We start from the raw sequence: 14,097 nt of genomic DNA on the forward strand, positions 1-14,097 counted from the left end.
GGCCCCCCACCCCGTGCTTGGGACTTGTCTTCAACCTCGTCCAGCTGTCGCCAAATGACCGTCTTCTTCGTCGTCTTGCCTCGCGGACCCAGGTCCCTCTTGGTCGAACGATAATGCAGGAAGGGCGATGAGGATGCCAGGATGATTCTCCTCCATCGCCGTGTCCTTGCCGCTGTACACGGTAGGGTGGTGTCGATACCGAGGCAATGCGCATCTCCTTCCGGGACATGGGTTGAAGCGCGACAATAATCCCGTCGCTTCAAAGACGCGACTCGCTCGATCACCTTCTTTGGGCAATCGAGTCAGTTGCGAGCATACCGTAGGTCACGTGGCCTGGGTGGTTTTCATGGGTCCCTCTGTTCTTTCTTTTTGATGGGGCCCAACCCCACGCGGCAAATAAACGCCTTACAAATGCGCTGTCATTTTTATCGGATTTGGCGCGCGCACGATCCCAGACTCGGCTGGAGTGGGACAGGTCGGGAGCCAGAAAGGGACGGGGGACATGGGATTTGCGGCCAATCAGAGGAGAAGTCGCGTCACCGCGCCGAATCCGCGGCCAATCCGATCGCGCCAAGCAGGATGGGGACCGCAAACCTGTGGTGCGCATGTTGGAGCGGCCCAAAATTCGAAGAATTTTATTTAAATAAAATAATACACTGGATTGGGTCGGTGCAATATTCAAAGAAGTGCGACGACGCATGATGAGCAGCAGCGCGATGCGGAGCATGGAGGCGATCGACGTCCTTCCGCTCCATGAAGCCGACCTGGAGGAAGACGATATGCTCGAGGACGACGACGACGACGACATGATGCTGGACGACGACGATGGCGGCTGGAGCGTCGACCTCGACGACCTCGACGACAACGTCGGCAGCCCGACGAGCGTCGCGACGCCTGATGCGTATGGCTACGAAGAGCTGCTCTCGCGCGTCAACCTCTCGAGCGAGGAAGATGCGCCGTTCACGTTTCTGCTGCCAACGAGCTGCGACGACCTCATGGTGATCGACGAAGGCCGAAGCGCGCCGCCGAGCGAGTGCGGCAGCGAAGCCATTGGCGGCGACGAAACCGACTCGGACGACGTCGTGTGCTGGGGCGAGAACGAAGCCGACGAGAAGGAGTACTACGACATTGACCACCGTGTGATTTGCGACAAGCAAAACCGGTTTTGGTCGCCGGCCGACGAGACGAACAGTGGCGCGAGCAGCCCGAGCAGCGACGCCAAGCAGATGACGTCGGTAGTCGCGCCGCTGCCATCGACCAACGTGACCGAGTCGGGACGCATGGTCAACCATATTTTGGCGTCATGCCTCAAGAAGCGCAAGCTCCACGTGCCGTACAAGCACCAAGTGAAGCTCGTGAATTTCACACCGGTCGTCGCCAAGACGACGCCGACGCTCCTCTCGTCGACCAAGGCGATTATGGCGCCCGTCCGGACGCTGCCGTCGACAATTGCCGTCTCGTCGTCGTCCTCTTCGTATAGTGCAAGCAAAGCGCCGGACGAAGCGACCAAGTCGATCGAAACGACGGTGCCGTTGGCGCCCTTCATTGCGCTGCCGTCCAACCACACGCCGACGATGAGCAAGGCGCGGGACAAGGACCACGTCATGCAGCCGAACGAAGACCGCAAGAAGATGGAGACCTCGACGCCCAAGAAGCTGCCGACGCTCGGTGTCAATGCGCCGCTTTTGACCAAGAAGGTGGCCCAAGAGAAACGCAAGCACGCAATGATGAGCATGGCGAGCGGCCTCACACTGGCGTCGTTCAAGGTGACACCGATGCCACTGCCGTCGTCGGCCGACGACTCGGACATCGACACGTTGGCGGTTGACCAAGAGCTACTGGACCTTTGCAACTCGATCACGGACACGACGTCGCGCATCTTGCGGCCAAAAGTCGACTTTATGCCGCTGCCGGACCTCGGCTGCATGCCCCAGGACCTACGCGACCTCAAGCTCAAGATTGAGGCCACCGAAGTCAAAGTCGAGGGCACCAAGCACCGGCACCGCAAGGGCGGGCCGTGTCCGCGCTGTCAAGTGCAAAATCAGCTCCGCGCGGCCAAGCGAGGTAAGCTCTTGGACCTCTCTACCTTTCTGCTCATGCTATATCTAGCGCTCCTCTGCCGCATGAAACGCTACAAGTAATAGCACCTCTAATCTTATGGACACGAACTAATTTTCTAACTACTTGATGATCTTGGCATCGACGAGCTTGAGGCGCGCGCACCGCCGCTTGAGCTTGGACTCGGTCCACTGCTCGTTGTTGATCTTGATGTCGCGGGCCATTGCGGCGTAGTCGTCGCCAAACTTGGCGAGGAGTGGGCGCAAGTAGGCAACCTCCATCTCCGACATGTGGTTCTCGGCCTTCTTGTGATTGCGCTCGTCGTTGAGGTTGAGGATGTCCGAGTCGGGCACATCAAAGAGCTCTTCCGGGTCGATGATCTCTTCCGTGCACGCCCGGATCTGCGCAATCGCGTTCGGGTCGCGGTTGAGCCCAATCTTTTCGTAGTTTTGCTTGGTCGTGAGCTTGTGGTCCCAGAGCTTCTTGATCTCGCCGTCGCCGACAAACTTGGTCTTGTACTTGCGGATCGGCTTGGACTTGCGCGAGACCTTGACCTTGCCCTTGCCCGGGCGATTACGCGCGTGCACCATCTTTCGACTTGTGGCAACTCGGAGCGAGCACGAAAGCCGATTGGCCCTGATCCAACCAAACGCAACCGGATATAAGTCCGGATACAAGACCTGTCCGGAGAACGTGTTGATTTGCATCACACGCGCCTCCATCTTCATCATGGCCATTCGAGCAATGGTTCTCCCGGTGCTAATTTGTTACGGTTGGCTGCACACGATGCGAGTCTTATGTAGCTACAGCGGAAAGTTATAGCAGAAAATAGCGACGGCTGATGTAGGAGAGATTTGTTGCCCTTTGTCAAGGGATCCCAAGTTCGTTGTCGAGGCCGACAACCGGCGAAGAAAGCTGTCTCTGGCGTTGATGGACGCAGGTATTAGGCCAGCTACGGACGCTTCTCAAGTGACGAGCTTGCGTCGTTGGTCTTATCGACTGAAGCGTTATGCTCGACAGGTCCTGAGTTCGAGATGATCGAAAGGAAGCACCCAGAAAGGTTTGTATAAAATGAAATGTCAAGAGCAACGCAGCGACGTGGCGACCCTAATCCTCGTCGAGCATGATTTGCGGAAACGGCTCAAAGTACGCGGCCTCGAGCTCCATTTGGACCCAGTCCCATTTCTTGCCCTTGGTCTTGGTCGTCGAAAAGAGCGCGTCCATCTCGGGGCCACTGAGGCTGGTCGATGGCTCGTTCATTGATCGCAGCGGCTTGGTGAGGCCGTGCGAGAGGTCCTTCCGGATCCAGTTGACGGTCGCCATGACCGATCGAATAGGGAGCGCGACACCTTCGGGCAGCAAGTAGTTGTGACCGTCGACCTTGAGCGCTACGCAAAGAAGCCCCGTCTTGTCCATAAGGAACCACACGCTGCGCTTTGCCGAGAGCAGCATCACTAACCATAGCATGAGAAGGTTTTTCAGCCATTGAACGTACGAATCGCAAGGTAACTGTCGACCGCCGGCGGCAGGAGCGTGCACTTGCCGCCGAGCATCATCGATCCATCGCCCGTCAAGAGCTGCTCGGAAAAGATACCGTGCACCGTGTTGTCCTTGTTGAGGTACTTGAAGGGGAGGCCCATCGGGTTGCGCCCCGAGCAGTTGACCTTGATGCCCGACAGGAGCTGCTTCCACGCAATCAAACTGCAGCCGACGACTTGGCGCTGGGGCATGCGAAGGCGGATCGAGTCAAACGACCCGGGACTTGGCTCCCAGAGCGGCAGAGTCGACACGTCGATCGGGAACGATCGGTCGCGCATAAAGTGCAGCAGCGAGAGGCCAAACGGAAGCCCGTTAAAGGGGTTGGCGTCTTCTTCGTCATTGTTGGTCGTCGTCGCAAAGAGGATGGTGAGGCTCTTCGCATCGACCTTGAGCGAATGAATCTCGCTCGCCGCGTCGCGGGTGATGGGCCCCAGCGTGCGCAGCAGGTCATCCCGAGGGACACCTTTGGCCCACTTGCTCTCTTCGTCGATCGTGAGCGTGGCGTGGACCGGGCCCGTCTTGGGCTTGGGCGATCCCTTCTTGGCCTTCGCACCCGGGGTCGGCAAGCTCCCGGCCACCAGGCTGTCCGTGTAGTTGAGCAGGAGCACGAGACGCAGCATGGGCACGGGCGTGTGCTGGTGCTTCCAGTCGGGGCAAAACCCCTTGTTGCAAAACTTCTCGAGCGCCATGACCGAGCGCAACACCGAGGGTTGCAGCGCGCGCGAGTGGGCAAAGTCCTGGCGCTTGGCAAGCCGCACAAAGCGGAGGCACACGTCGCCCATGAGCACACACATCGTCTGGAAGCGGCGTGTCGCAATCGCGTGCTTGCGCAACAAATGCTGCACCGCGCTTTTCGACTTCAGCGCCAGGCAGCGCGTGACGAGGCGCCACATAGCGAGCGGCTCGCTCCACAGCGGCTGGTCGTCGTCTTCCTCCTTCTGCAGCGAGAGTTTGCCCTACAGTGCACATATATGTCACCATCGTATTGGAGCACGCAAGAAGAGTCTACCTCGAGTGCATGCTTCATCTCGGCCATGTACTTGCCCGCGCTCGTAATGTGAAAGCGGGACGGCGCTACGTGCAGATCGGGCGACGCGAGGATGCTGGCGAGAATGATCACATCGACGAGGCCGTGCTGCATGCCGAGGTCGTAGGCGCTGAGGCCGTACATGAGGAGGCGGCAGAGACGCACGTCGAGCGGAAAGTTGGTGCAAAAGACGCCAAAGGGCGTGATGGCGTTCGTGGTCGTCTCGTTGGCTTCCGTGACGGCCGCCATGTCGTGCAGCACCTTGTAGGCGCCGGTAATGTTGTTGAGGTTCGGGACGCTCATCGCATTCTTGAGGAGGTTCGTCGGTGTGTCAATGTGGGCGAGCTGCGCTTTGAGCTGGAGCACAATCTTGTCGAGCGGCTTCCGGAGCAGCTCGGGCGTCGTGTACGCAGCCATGCACTCGTTCATAAACGACTTTGTGAACAAGTGGTACGCCGTACCCGGGCGAATGCGGCCCGCGCGGCCTACACACAGAAAGGGTCATGAGCTTCGTTGCAACGTAAGAGGAGACGGACCCGAGCGCTGCTTGACCGACGCCTGCGAGCACCACGAGCGGACAAGGACTTCCATGTGGCCCGTCGTCGGCATCATGATCTGCTTCTCCATGCCAGAGTTGATAATGTGCGTCACGTCCGGGATCGTCACACTGCTCTCGGCAATGTTGGTCGAGAGGATGATCTTGACCTTGCCGTCCACCGGCTACACACATCGCTTAGCAATTGCAGTGATACCGTCCGTGGACGTACGGCAAAGGCCTTCTCTTGGTCCTCAATGTCGAGCTCGCTGTGCAGCACAAACAGCTGGATATCGCGCATCTTCTCAAGCTGCTCGTGGACATACTGAATGTCCGAGATGCCCGGGAGGAAGATGAGAATGCACGACGGGTCGACGACCGTCTTGGTGATGTGGAGCGCGAGGGCGACGCACAGATCGAGCTGGATCGGGACGACCTGCGTGATCTTCTTGCCCATGATTTCAGGGTCCAAGTCGGTCTTCTTCCAGCCCGCGAGCTGCGTCGTGAGCTTCTTGGCCAGCGTAGCAATCTCGGCGATGCCAGGAATGTGCTTGTGGACCTCGTCCATGTAAATGGCCGTCACATCGTAGAGCGCCGAGCCGACAAACAGCGGCTTCTTCCACGCAAGCGGCGAGGGAAGGCCTTCCTTGAAGTACTTAAAGAAGATGGCCGCGTCCATGGTGGCCGACATGATAATGAGCTTGAGGTTGGGCCAGAGGTGCCAGTTGGTCTTGATCATGAGCAAAAGGAGGTCCATGTCCATGCTGCGCTCGTGCGCTTCGTCGAGCACGAGGTGCGTCACTTGCGCAATCGATTCGGGCGAGTGGATGATGCGCTCGAGCATGTAGCCCGTCGTCGCGTACGTGATGCGCGTCGCCTTCGAGTCGCGCTGGAACTGTCCGACGCGGTACCCGATCGTGTTGCCGACGTCTTCGCCGCGCATCTTGGCGACCGTCGATGCCAGCGTAATCGCGGCCACACGCCGGGGCTGCGTAATGTACATGTTGACGGTCGGGTCTTCGTCCAAGATAAACTGCGGCACCGACGTGCTCTTGCCGCAGCCCGTCTCGCCTTGGATGATCGTCAGCGGGTTCTTGGCCACATTGTTGAGAAGTTCGTCCTTATGCGCAAACACGGGCAGTGTGAAAATGAGCTTTTCAATGTGCACCGGCTCGCGTGGCGGCAGCGGCGCGCGGGGCTGAAGCGGCAACGGCGGTGGCATCGGCGGGTTCAACTGCAGCTGCTCGAGCTGCGTCGTGAGCGACGCAGTGGATGGCGCAGTAGAGCTTGTCGTCTTGGGGCGGCGAAGGCGCTTGGCCAGCACCGACGGCAATAGCGCGCCTTTCGGAGCAAGCAGCGGCAGCGGCGGCGGCTGGTACTCTTCAAAGAGCGGCGCCAGCATCCAGTATGACCACGAACAGAGCTGGAGCGAAGTGGCGTCGTCCCCGAAAAAGTGTCGCGCGACCGCGTTCACGTGGTTCTTCGAGTAGACTTGGGGCGTCACCAGCGACAGGATTGTCGAAAAGACACCAGCCGAGAAGAAGGCGTGTTCGTTGAGGCGCGGCGACAAGCCAAAGATCTTGAGGTGATGCAGCTGCCAGTCGATCCAGTAGCGGAAGACGACCGAGGCGTCCATCTCGGCCGCATTCGCAACGGTTGCGAGCGGCACAATCGTCGTGTGCTTCTGCATCGTCTTGCACACGGCAGCCGTCAAGAGCAGCGGCAGCACGTACGCGTGGAGGCGCTCGTGGAGCGTCGGCACGAGCAGCGACATTGCATTGGCCACCACTTGGAGCTCGTAGTGGGTCTTGGCGCCCTTCCAAGCCTGGAGGCGCGACTGGAGCGCCGGGTGTTGGGCCAGAAGAAACACCACGTTGCGCTGAAACGCAGCCGCCCGCGCCTCTTTCCCAACGGCCAAGAGCCGGTGGATCGGGATCGGGGCTTTGCCGTCGCTGCTACGCGGCGTCATGCTGCGCGTGCTGCCGTCGGCAAGGATCTCGACAACCGGTTGGGTTTGTCCGAGCGCGTGGTACACAAGGCAGTTGGCCTCGATTGCGATCGGGTGCGACTCGAGGGCGGCAAACCGCGCGCTCAAATGGCGCTCTTGGCAGTAGAGCACGTCGAGGGCAAAGTTCGGGTACGATTGCTTGTCGAGGAGCTTGATGGCCTTCTTCCACTCGGCGGGCGGGAGGCACGACAGCCGGTTTGCAGTCGGGTACCGCGACAGGAACTGGTCGTCGGCGCCGTAAAAGCTGTAGATCGCATAGACGTAGCTGAGTGCGGACGCGTTGCTCCTCAGAAACAGCTGAAACGACGGGTCGTCCAGCCAGTTGGTCTCGCCAAATTGGCTCCCAAGCCACTCGACGCTGGCCTGCACGCCAAGGTGCCCGTTTGCACGGCGGAGCGACGGCAAGTTGAGAAGCGACGCAAAGTCGAAATGGCGCTCGAGGTACGGGGTAAAGTCGTTGCCGCATGCGAGCGCGACCTCGATGAGCTTGGTGGGCGCGACGCCGAGGCAGTCGGCTACCTTTGTCGCGCGGTAGACAAAGGCTGTCACGGTCTCGTCCTCCCTAGGAGTCGTACAGTCAGCATCATGCGATGCGCAGAGAGGAGCGTACTTGAAGATGATATTCGGGAAGGGAATGTACGAGACGTTTTGCATGAGGAGGTAGTCCGAGTCTTGGGAGAGCACGGCAAAGGCGAGGCCGTCCCGCACCATCTTGCCGAGGGCTTCGTCGGCCTCGACGCTCGTCGTAATTAGCGAGCAGCCCGCATGTTGAATGCAACGCACCTATTGCAGCATGGCATCAACTCTCATGTACGAATCCACGAAGGAAGGACGCTACCACAGTGGCACGGGCAAGGGGAAACACAGCGTGGGCTTCGACGGCGATCTTGGCGGCGGCCGAGCTCTCGTCGACGCGGATCGTCGTCGGGTCCACCTCGGCATTGGTCTCGGGCACCTCGGGCGCCGGCGCAAAGATACCGTCGCGAACGATCGCGCTCTTCTCGGCGCGCTCGTCCGCACGCTTCTCGTGGGTCACGTCCTTGATCGAGTTCAAGCGGCCGGGCGGGTCGCGTACAAACTTGAGGCGGATCTTGGCGCGGAAGAACTTCTTCATCCAGTCCTGGACCCAGAGGTATAGCGCGCGCTGGTCGCCTATCGCAAGATGCACGTCGTTGGCCTCGTCATGAAGTGGGCAAGCGATTACCGCCGAGGAGCACCCAGCTCGCATCAAAGGGCGCAAACTGCTTGGAGACTTGCTCGCACGCGTAGTGCAGGAACGAGTCGAGGTCGACGGCCAGCGTCTGCCCACTTAGGTCCACGTCGGCGTCGCCGCAGTCGGCTTGGTTGGCGTGGCAGTACGACGTCAGGCCTCGGATGCCCATGCTGATGATTTCTGCTGATCCCGAATTGGATTGTCAATGGCCTCCAAAAGAACCGATTGGACCAATGGCGTGCAGAACCTCTAGCAACGCATATCTAACGGTATTCAAAATTAGAGGTTTGCACCGCCCAGGAGCACCTTCGGGGAAAGTGATCGTCGCGTCGCTTCGTTGCTGCTGTCGACGAGCTGAGTGAAGGTGCGGGTCTAGAGCTATCAACTGGATGCCTTACCACAAGTCACAGTTCTATGTTGCTGGGGTAAGGTCTCATTTCGAGAATATGATCTTAGGTGGCATTTATTGACATGAAAAGCTTGTGGTCGTCCTCAACATCGTCATTACTTGGTCCGCAGATAAGGAGCTTCTCGGTGAAAGGCCATCCTCGGGCTCGTTTGAACTCGATCGTTTTGCATCATTTTGCATCGTAGTAATCTGCGTAGCAGTACTGGAATCGATGAGGCCTCATGTGGTTCCCGATTCTGAAAATGCGCGAACCAGAACCGAGTGAAAATGCGAGTGGGTGCCAGAGGGTGTCTATCTATGGTCAAACGTCTGGTGACAGACGAAAGAGACAAGAGTTGGATAGATAAAACACGGGATCTTGGATTTATGAAGCAAGTATTACGTGGTTTACCGGTCGTATCGCTGGTTGGGGTACGAGGAAGACGGCGCCTTGTCATATGTGCCGCGCTGCGCGTGCATGTTGCGCAGGCCGGCCTTGAGCGCATCCATGTTGGGCGCCTGCGGGCCGAAGCCCGAGCCGGCGACGCCACCTTGCTGCTGTGCGTCATTCGAATACGAGGCACCGCCTTGGTAGTCACGGCCGCCCTGGTAGCCGCCATGACCACCTTGGTAACCACCGCCACCACCTTGGTAGCCACCGCCTTGATAGCCACCGCGACCGCCGCCTTGATAGCCACCACGGCCGCCACTACCACCTTGGTAGCTGTTGCCGCCCTGGTAGCCGCCGCGACCGCCCTGGTAGCCGCCACGACCGCCCTGGTAGCCGCCACGACCGCCCTGGTAGCCACCGCGCCCACCCGACGGCGCTTGATGCCGAAAGCCCGACGTCGTCGGCGGACCCTGCTGGTCGTTGTTGCTGTTGGGGACGTAGAGAAAGTTGTTGTGGGTCGGGGTCCCCCACCCCTGCTGACCTTGCGTCGGCTGGAAGCGGTTGTGGTTGTTTTGGCCGCCGCCGCGCTGATGGTTGCGGACGCTAATGGCAGTTCGGGCGGCGCCGGCCATGTCGATGATCGAAATGTTGGCGTTGCCAAAGAAGGGCGCGCGCACATCGCGGTCTTCAGGCGTCACGAGCACCGGTTCGTCTTCGATCGCACCGGGCAGCAAGACCGAGAGATGGCGGTTCTTGGGCGGCGAGAGAAACTCAAAGCTGAGGCACTTGTTGTTGCGAATGTCGAGGAGCTCGATCTTGGCCTTCTCGGGGCTCGGTACGATGCAGCCTTCCGGAAAGAAGCTCGGCTCGTGGTACGCCATACTGCCCGCCATCTCAAACGTCGCCGGCACGAGCGCCACGGGCGAGTTCGTTGGCGTCGGCAGCGGCTGGTTGGCGTTCGCATGGAAGAAGATGAGCTCCTTCCCAAAGCGCTCGTTGCGCTTCTTCTCGGCGTTCGTGAGCTTGGCGTTCATCGGCGCCATCGCATCCAGAAGGCGCTTCTCGTCAATGAACGGCAGCAGCGCGATCCAAAGCCACGGCACAGGCTTCCCGTTCGGGTCGAGCGGGATCTCTTCCGGGTAAAAGTCCAATATCGGCGACTCGGGGTCCGTCATGAGCCACTGGTACGGCTTGGGGATCGCATGCTTCGAGTCGGCAGGGAAGACGCCCATGAGCTGCTCGAACGGGCAGAACGGCTGACCAAGATCAAACTTGATCTCGTACCGGTCAATGTTTTTGAGATCCGAGGCGAACGGCGCGTAATGGAACGGGTAAAACCACGTCCACGACACACAGCCCGCGTAGTAGTAGCGCATGACCCAGCACAGGCCTTCAATGTACGCCTGGAAGACGCGCTCGCGACCGCCACCTAATCGCATTGTCCATACATCGTCTCGAACACAAGAGGACACGTACCGATTTCAATGTCGTTGGCCTTGAGCTTGTCTTCGTAGTAGCGGGTCTTCCAGCCCGGCTCGCCGAGGCGCACCGTGTCCTTGATTTCGTCGCGGTACTTGTCGAGCTTGGCTTGCTCCATTTGCTTGATACGCTCCTTCAGCGCTTGCTTGGGCTCGAGCTGTGTGTACACCTCGTTCGAGGGCGTGGCCACACCACGGCCGTCCTTGTGGCGCTTGACCGAGACTGCGTCACCGCGGGCCGCTTCGGCGGCGACTTGATCGCGCTTCTTGTACATCTCTCGCCGCGCTTGGAACTCGACGTTGCGACGCTCCTTCTCGATGCGGCGCTGGAAGATGGTTTCTTCGACAGTGCCGACCTCGGCGAGGAGCACGTCAGCTCGGGACAGATCGATCTCACCGCCGGGGTTGGTGATGTAGCCGCCGAGCGACGGAAGCAGCTTGGCGTACACGAGCAGGAGGTAGTCGACGGCGCCGTCGCGAATGTCCATGCACGGCAAGTGCGGCAGGAAATCGTTGCCGACAAAGAAGCAGAGGAACACAAAGTCGTCAATGATGCGCTCGAAGTCGTACGGGAAGGGCAAGGTACCAGCGACGGGCTAGAGAGTGCGGAATGAGGACGAGAAGCAGTTCGGAATGAGCGACGTACCTCAAACTCAATGCGGAGGTACTCGCGCAGTGTGCTAATGTGAAGAAACTGGAACGGCTTCAAGTTGGATGCAAGCATGGCTGCGTCGTGCTCGCCGTACTCGCCGGCCTTGCGCTTCGCATTGGACGGATCGTTGCCCGCGAGACGCGCCTTGGCTTCAATGGCCTCGTACTTGGCCTTGCCGAAGAGGACTTCTTCGCGAAGGACCGAAAAATGCGCTTCGTGGGTCGCGAGCCCAAGCATGATGAGATCGGCATCGAGACCATGCAGCACGTGGCGCAGGTTCGGGTTGTAGTCGGGTTGGCAGCGCTGGTCGCGGATGTACATGATGAGCTTGTGCTCACCCTCCCCGGGAACCCCGGCGTCGGAAAAGAGCACCTATCGAGAAGACGGATGAGAGATGGAGCATGCATCTATGAAGTACCTTGATGTTCTTCCAGCCAGGGCTCGAGTTGATCCGATCGCGGACGTAGAAGCGCATGAACTTGGCGAGCTTGGCCATGAACTTGGTGCCGGGCGTAATGACGTTGGAATCCCACGGCGTCTGCTTGGCCGGCACCTTGTGGCCGATGAGCGCCATGTACTCGCGCGCTTCGGCGTCGACTTCCTCGCGCTGGCGCGCTTCTTGAGCAGATCGGAAACGACGCGAACGCTGCTGGTTCATCTTGGCACGCGGTGCAACGCCATCGATGGCCATGTAGAGGAGGCGGCGCGGGCGCACGCAGGCCACGAGGCGGTCAACGTAGTCCATGAGGCGCATGAACATCTCTTCTTCGGTCTTGGGCTGCTCGCCCTCTTCCGGGTGCGCGCACGGGTGGATGATACCGTTCATGTCGATGTAGAGGTTGTCGAACTCGGTGCCATTGGGGTTCTCGGCCTCGATGTCGATGAGGCCGAAGCGGTCGCGGCCCTCGAGCCTCGTCGGCGGGTCCTCGGTGGCGTAGACCACCGTCTTGGGGTACTTCATGCTGATCCAGCGGTAGAACGCGGGGACACCCATGCTTCTTCGTCTCGCAAGCTCGCAGAATGAACCTCGCCGATGGTCGTGGTCGGAATATTAATATACTAAGGTTTTAATATACCTTTATATTTGTATGCACATGCACGATTTTCGTTTAAAGTGCGTGGATTATGCCACCGAGCTTCAAACCGGACCCATTTTTAGCCAATCCACGCCCGAGCCGCTGTGGACCAACCAGTGGAGAGCTTTTTCAGAATTCAAATGCTCTCTCTATTTGTATCCCATACTCCACGCTATATTGTGACGTGGCAGTACGATGAAGCGAGCTCGTCGACCCGTGCAGATGGAGATTTACGACGTACATGTTGGTTGCACATCGGCGGCCAAGACCTCTTCAGGGGCATACGTGCGTCTGCGGGTAGGTGGCAATCATCGCAATGATGCCGGGAGACGCAGACGAGGCAGCGTCGTTGGCCCCGTGGCCGCCCAGGATGTGGGACCGGCTCACTATATGCGGCTCGGCGCTAACGTTTAGAGCTGAGAGAGGACGTAGAGGAGCATGATAGAGAAGATGTATCACCACAAATCAACTTTGAACGTGCAGGTTTGCAGGTGACTGGTCTAGTACGGGACAAGGGGTTGTAGGGCACGACGTTGACAAACTGGCGGGATGCTACGTCGATCGTGAGGCGTTGTGCGAGCCATAGATCGTGAGCGCCGGTGGCGGGCCATAGTACCCCTCGTACCAAATACTGAGGAACCACGCCGTCGCGTTGCTCCCTGTGATGACCGTGACGGTCGCAATACCAGCAAACATAGTCTGCACTTGGGCGGTCAAGCTCTCTGTCAAGTTGGCCGACGTCACGTTGAGGAGTGCGCCGACGACATTCGACCCGATTGCAAACTTGACGTTCATGTTGAAACCGGCGATCGCGTGACGCAACTCTTGCGTCGCAGCGTCCAAGGACCGTGTGAGCATGCGCCTGGCCGCGACCGACGCGGTCGTCGACAGCAGCGGACTCTGGTTGATCTCTATGCACGTCAGCGCCTGCGCAACACACATACCACGCAGTGTACGCGACGTTGGCCGTGTCGCGACTGCCGACGTGTACTCGGTCGACGACTCCATATTCGCACTCGCCAGCGCCATCGTACAGTTCCGAGTCGTTTGGTTCCCGACGCACGAGATGATCGACGCGCATGGCGCCGCCATGACGCACTGGGCGGCGAGCGCTGGCTTGACACTTGGTTGCAGGATACGACAATGAGGACACCACGTGGCAGCGCGACAGGATAAAGCGTACAATGCCGCTGGGTACATCGGTCGATACCATGCACAGCACGGTACATCCTTTGCTTGGGTTGCCACCAAGCGTTCTAAATCCTGTCGTGAGCACCCCTCGTAGCACGTGCTATGGGATGAATGCGAGTAGGGACGGCAACGTGAGGGGCAACCAAAGGAATCATGTTTCCCTTGGGGTCAACGCCCAATGGCCACTCCGCAGCATAATATGCATTAGTGGTAGTCGTGTAGTTGCATGGTCGAGATAAATTGAAGAGCCACGTGCCCTAGGAGGGAGTCGCTCGTTCTAAGATGAGGACTTTGGCAACCGAGAGTCTGGGCCTTCGTCGACATCAAGCATGGCGCCAACATCTCGATATCCGGATGCCCATGAGTATCCGGATACGCTTGTATTATCCGGATTTCCGTCGATCGGCCAGCACATTGCCTTTGCCATGGCCCGCAGCAGCGCGCAGCTCGAGGTCGACCGCCTCAACCTCTCTCTGCACTACGAAAAGCTCCTTCTGGCGCCGCCGACGCGCCACCTGCCCGTGACGATCCTCACGGGCTT

The 14,097-nt window shown here is 59.3% G+C and overlaps 6 protein-coding genes across 6 annotated transcripts in view; 1 reads left to right on the top strand and 5 right to left on the bottom strand.

Moving 5' to 3' along the window:
• The first annotated feature begins 665 nt into the window (after positions 1 to 665).
• On the top strand, positions 666 to 2,288 carry SDRG_09068 (hypothetical protein). Its single transcript, XM_008614980.1, has 2 exons — positions 666 to 2,064; positions 2,110 to 2,288. Exons 1-2 carry the CDS (start codon positions 699 to 701, stop codon positions 2,139 to 2,141), a joined length of 1,398 nt encoding a protein of 465 aa, XP_008613202.1. The 5' UTR covers positions 666 to 698; the 3' UTR covers positions 2,142 to 2,288.
• On the bottom strand, positions 2,181 to 2,648 carry SDRG_09069 (hypothetical protein; the record flags this gene model as incomplete). The annotated part of the gene is made up of 1 exon (XM_008614981.1): positions 2,181 to 2,648. One exon carries the CDS (start codon positions 2,646 to 2,648, stop codon positions 2,181 to 2,183), a length of 468 nt encoding a protein of 155 aa, XP_008613203.1.
• A 399-nt stretch (positions 2,649 to 3,047) lies between these two features.
• Positions 3,048 to 8,571, bottom strand: SDRG_09070 (hypothetical protein). The gene is made up of 8 exons (XM_008614982.1): positions 8,372 to 8,571; positions 8,006 to 8,319; positions 7,778 to 7,950; positions 5,392 to 7,729; positions 5,161 to 5,344; positions 4,607 to 5,109; positions 3,554 to 4,553; positions 3,048 to 3,512 (listed from the first exon to the last, which is right to left on the bottom strand). Exons 1-8 carry the CDS (start codon positions 8,547 to 8,549, stop codon positions 3,166 to 3,168), a joined length of 5,037 nt encoding a protein of 1,678 aa, XP_008613204.1. The 5' UTR covers positions 8,550 to 8,571; the 3' UTR covers positions 3,048 to 3,165.
• Positions 8,572 to 9,124: 553 nt separating this feature from the next.
• On the bottom strand, positions 9,125 to 12,320 carry SDRG_09071 (hypothetical protein). Its single transcript, XM_008614983.1, has 4 exons — positions 11,708 to 12,320; positions 11,284 to 11,661; positions 10,636 to 11,233; positions 9,125 to 10,588 (listed from the first exon to the last, which is right to left on the bottom strand). The coding sequence occupies exons 1-4, from the start codon at positions 12,281 to 12,283 to the stop codon at positions 9,177 to 9,179; spliced, it is 2,964 nt and encodes a 987-aa protein (XP_008613205.1). The 5' UTR covers positions 12,284 to 12,320; the 3' UTR covers positions 9,125 to 9,176.
• A 597-nt stretch (positions 12,321 to 12,917) lies between these two features.
• Positions 12,918 to 13,457, bottom strand: SDRG_09072 (hypothetical protein; the record flags this gene model as incomplete). Its single annotated transcript, XM_008614984.1, has 2 exons — positions 12,918 to 13,276; positions 13,322 to 13,457. 2 exons carry the CDS (start codon positions 13,455 to 13,457, stop codon positions 12,918 to 12,920), a joined length of 495 nt encoding a protein of 164 aa, XP_008613206.1.
• Positions 13,458 to 14,034: 577 nt separating this feature from the next.
• The window catches only part of SDRG_09073 (hypothetical protein), a gene marked incomplete at its 3' end in the record, with an annotated part of 9,335 nt that continues 9,272 nt past the window's right edge, over positions 14,035 to 14,097 (bottom strand). The window contains exon 11 of the mRNA XM_008614985.1: positions 14,035 to 14,071. Coding sequence (XP_008613207.1) covers positions 14,035 to 14,071 — 37 coding nt within the window. The remainder of the gene's footprint in view (positions 14,072 to 14,097) is intronic.

Source organism: Saprolegnia diclina (assembly GCF_000281045.1).
Source record: "Saprolegnia diclina VS20 unplaced genomic scaffold supercont1.28, whole genome shotgun sequence".
In the NCBI taxonomy this organism is placed as follows: domain Eukaryota; phylum Oomycota; class Saprolegniomycetes; order Saprolegniales; family Saprolegniaceae; genus Saprolegnia; species Saprolegnia diclina.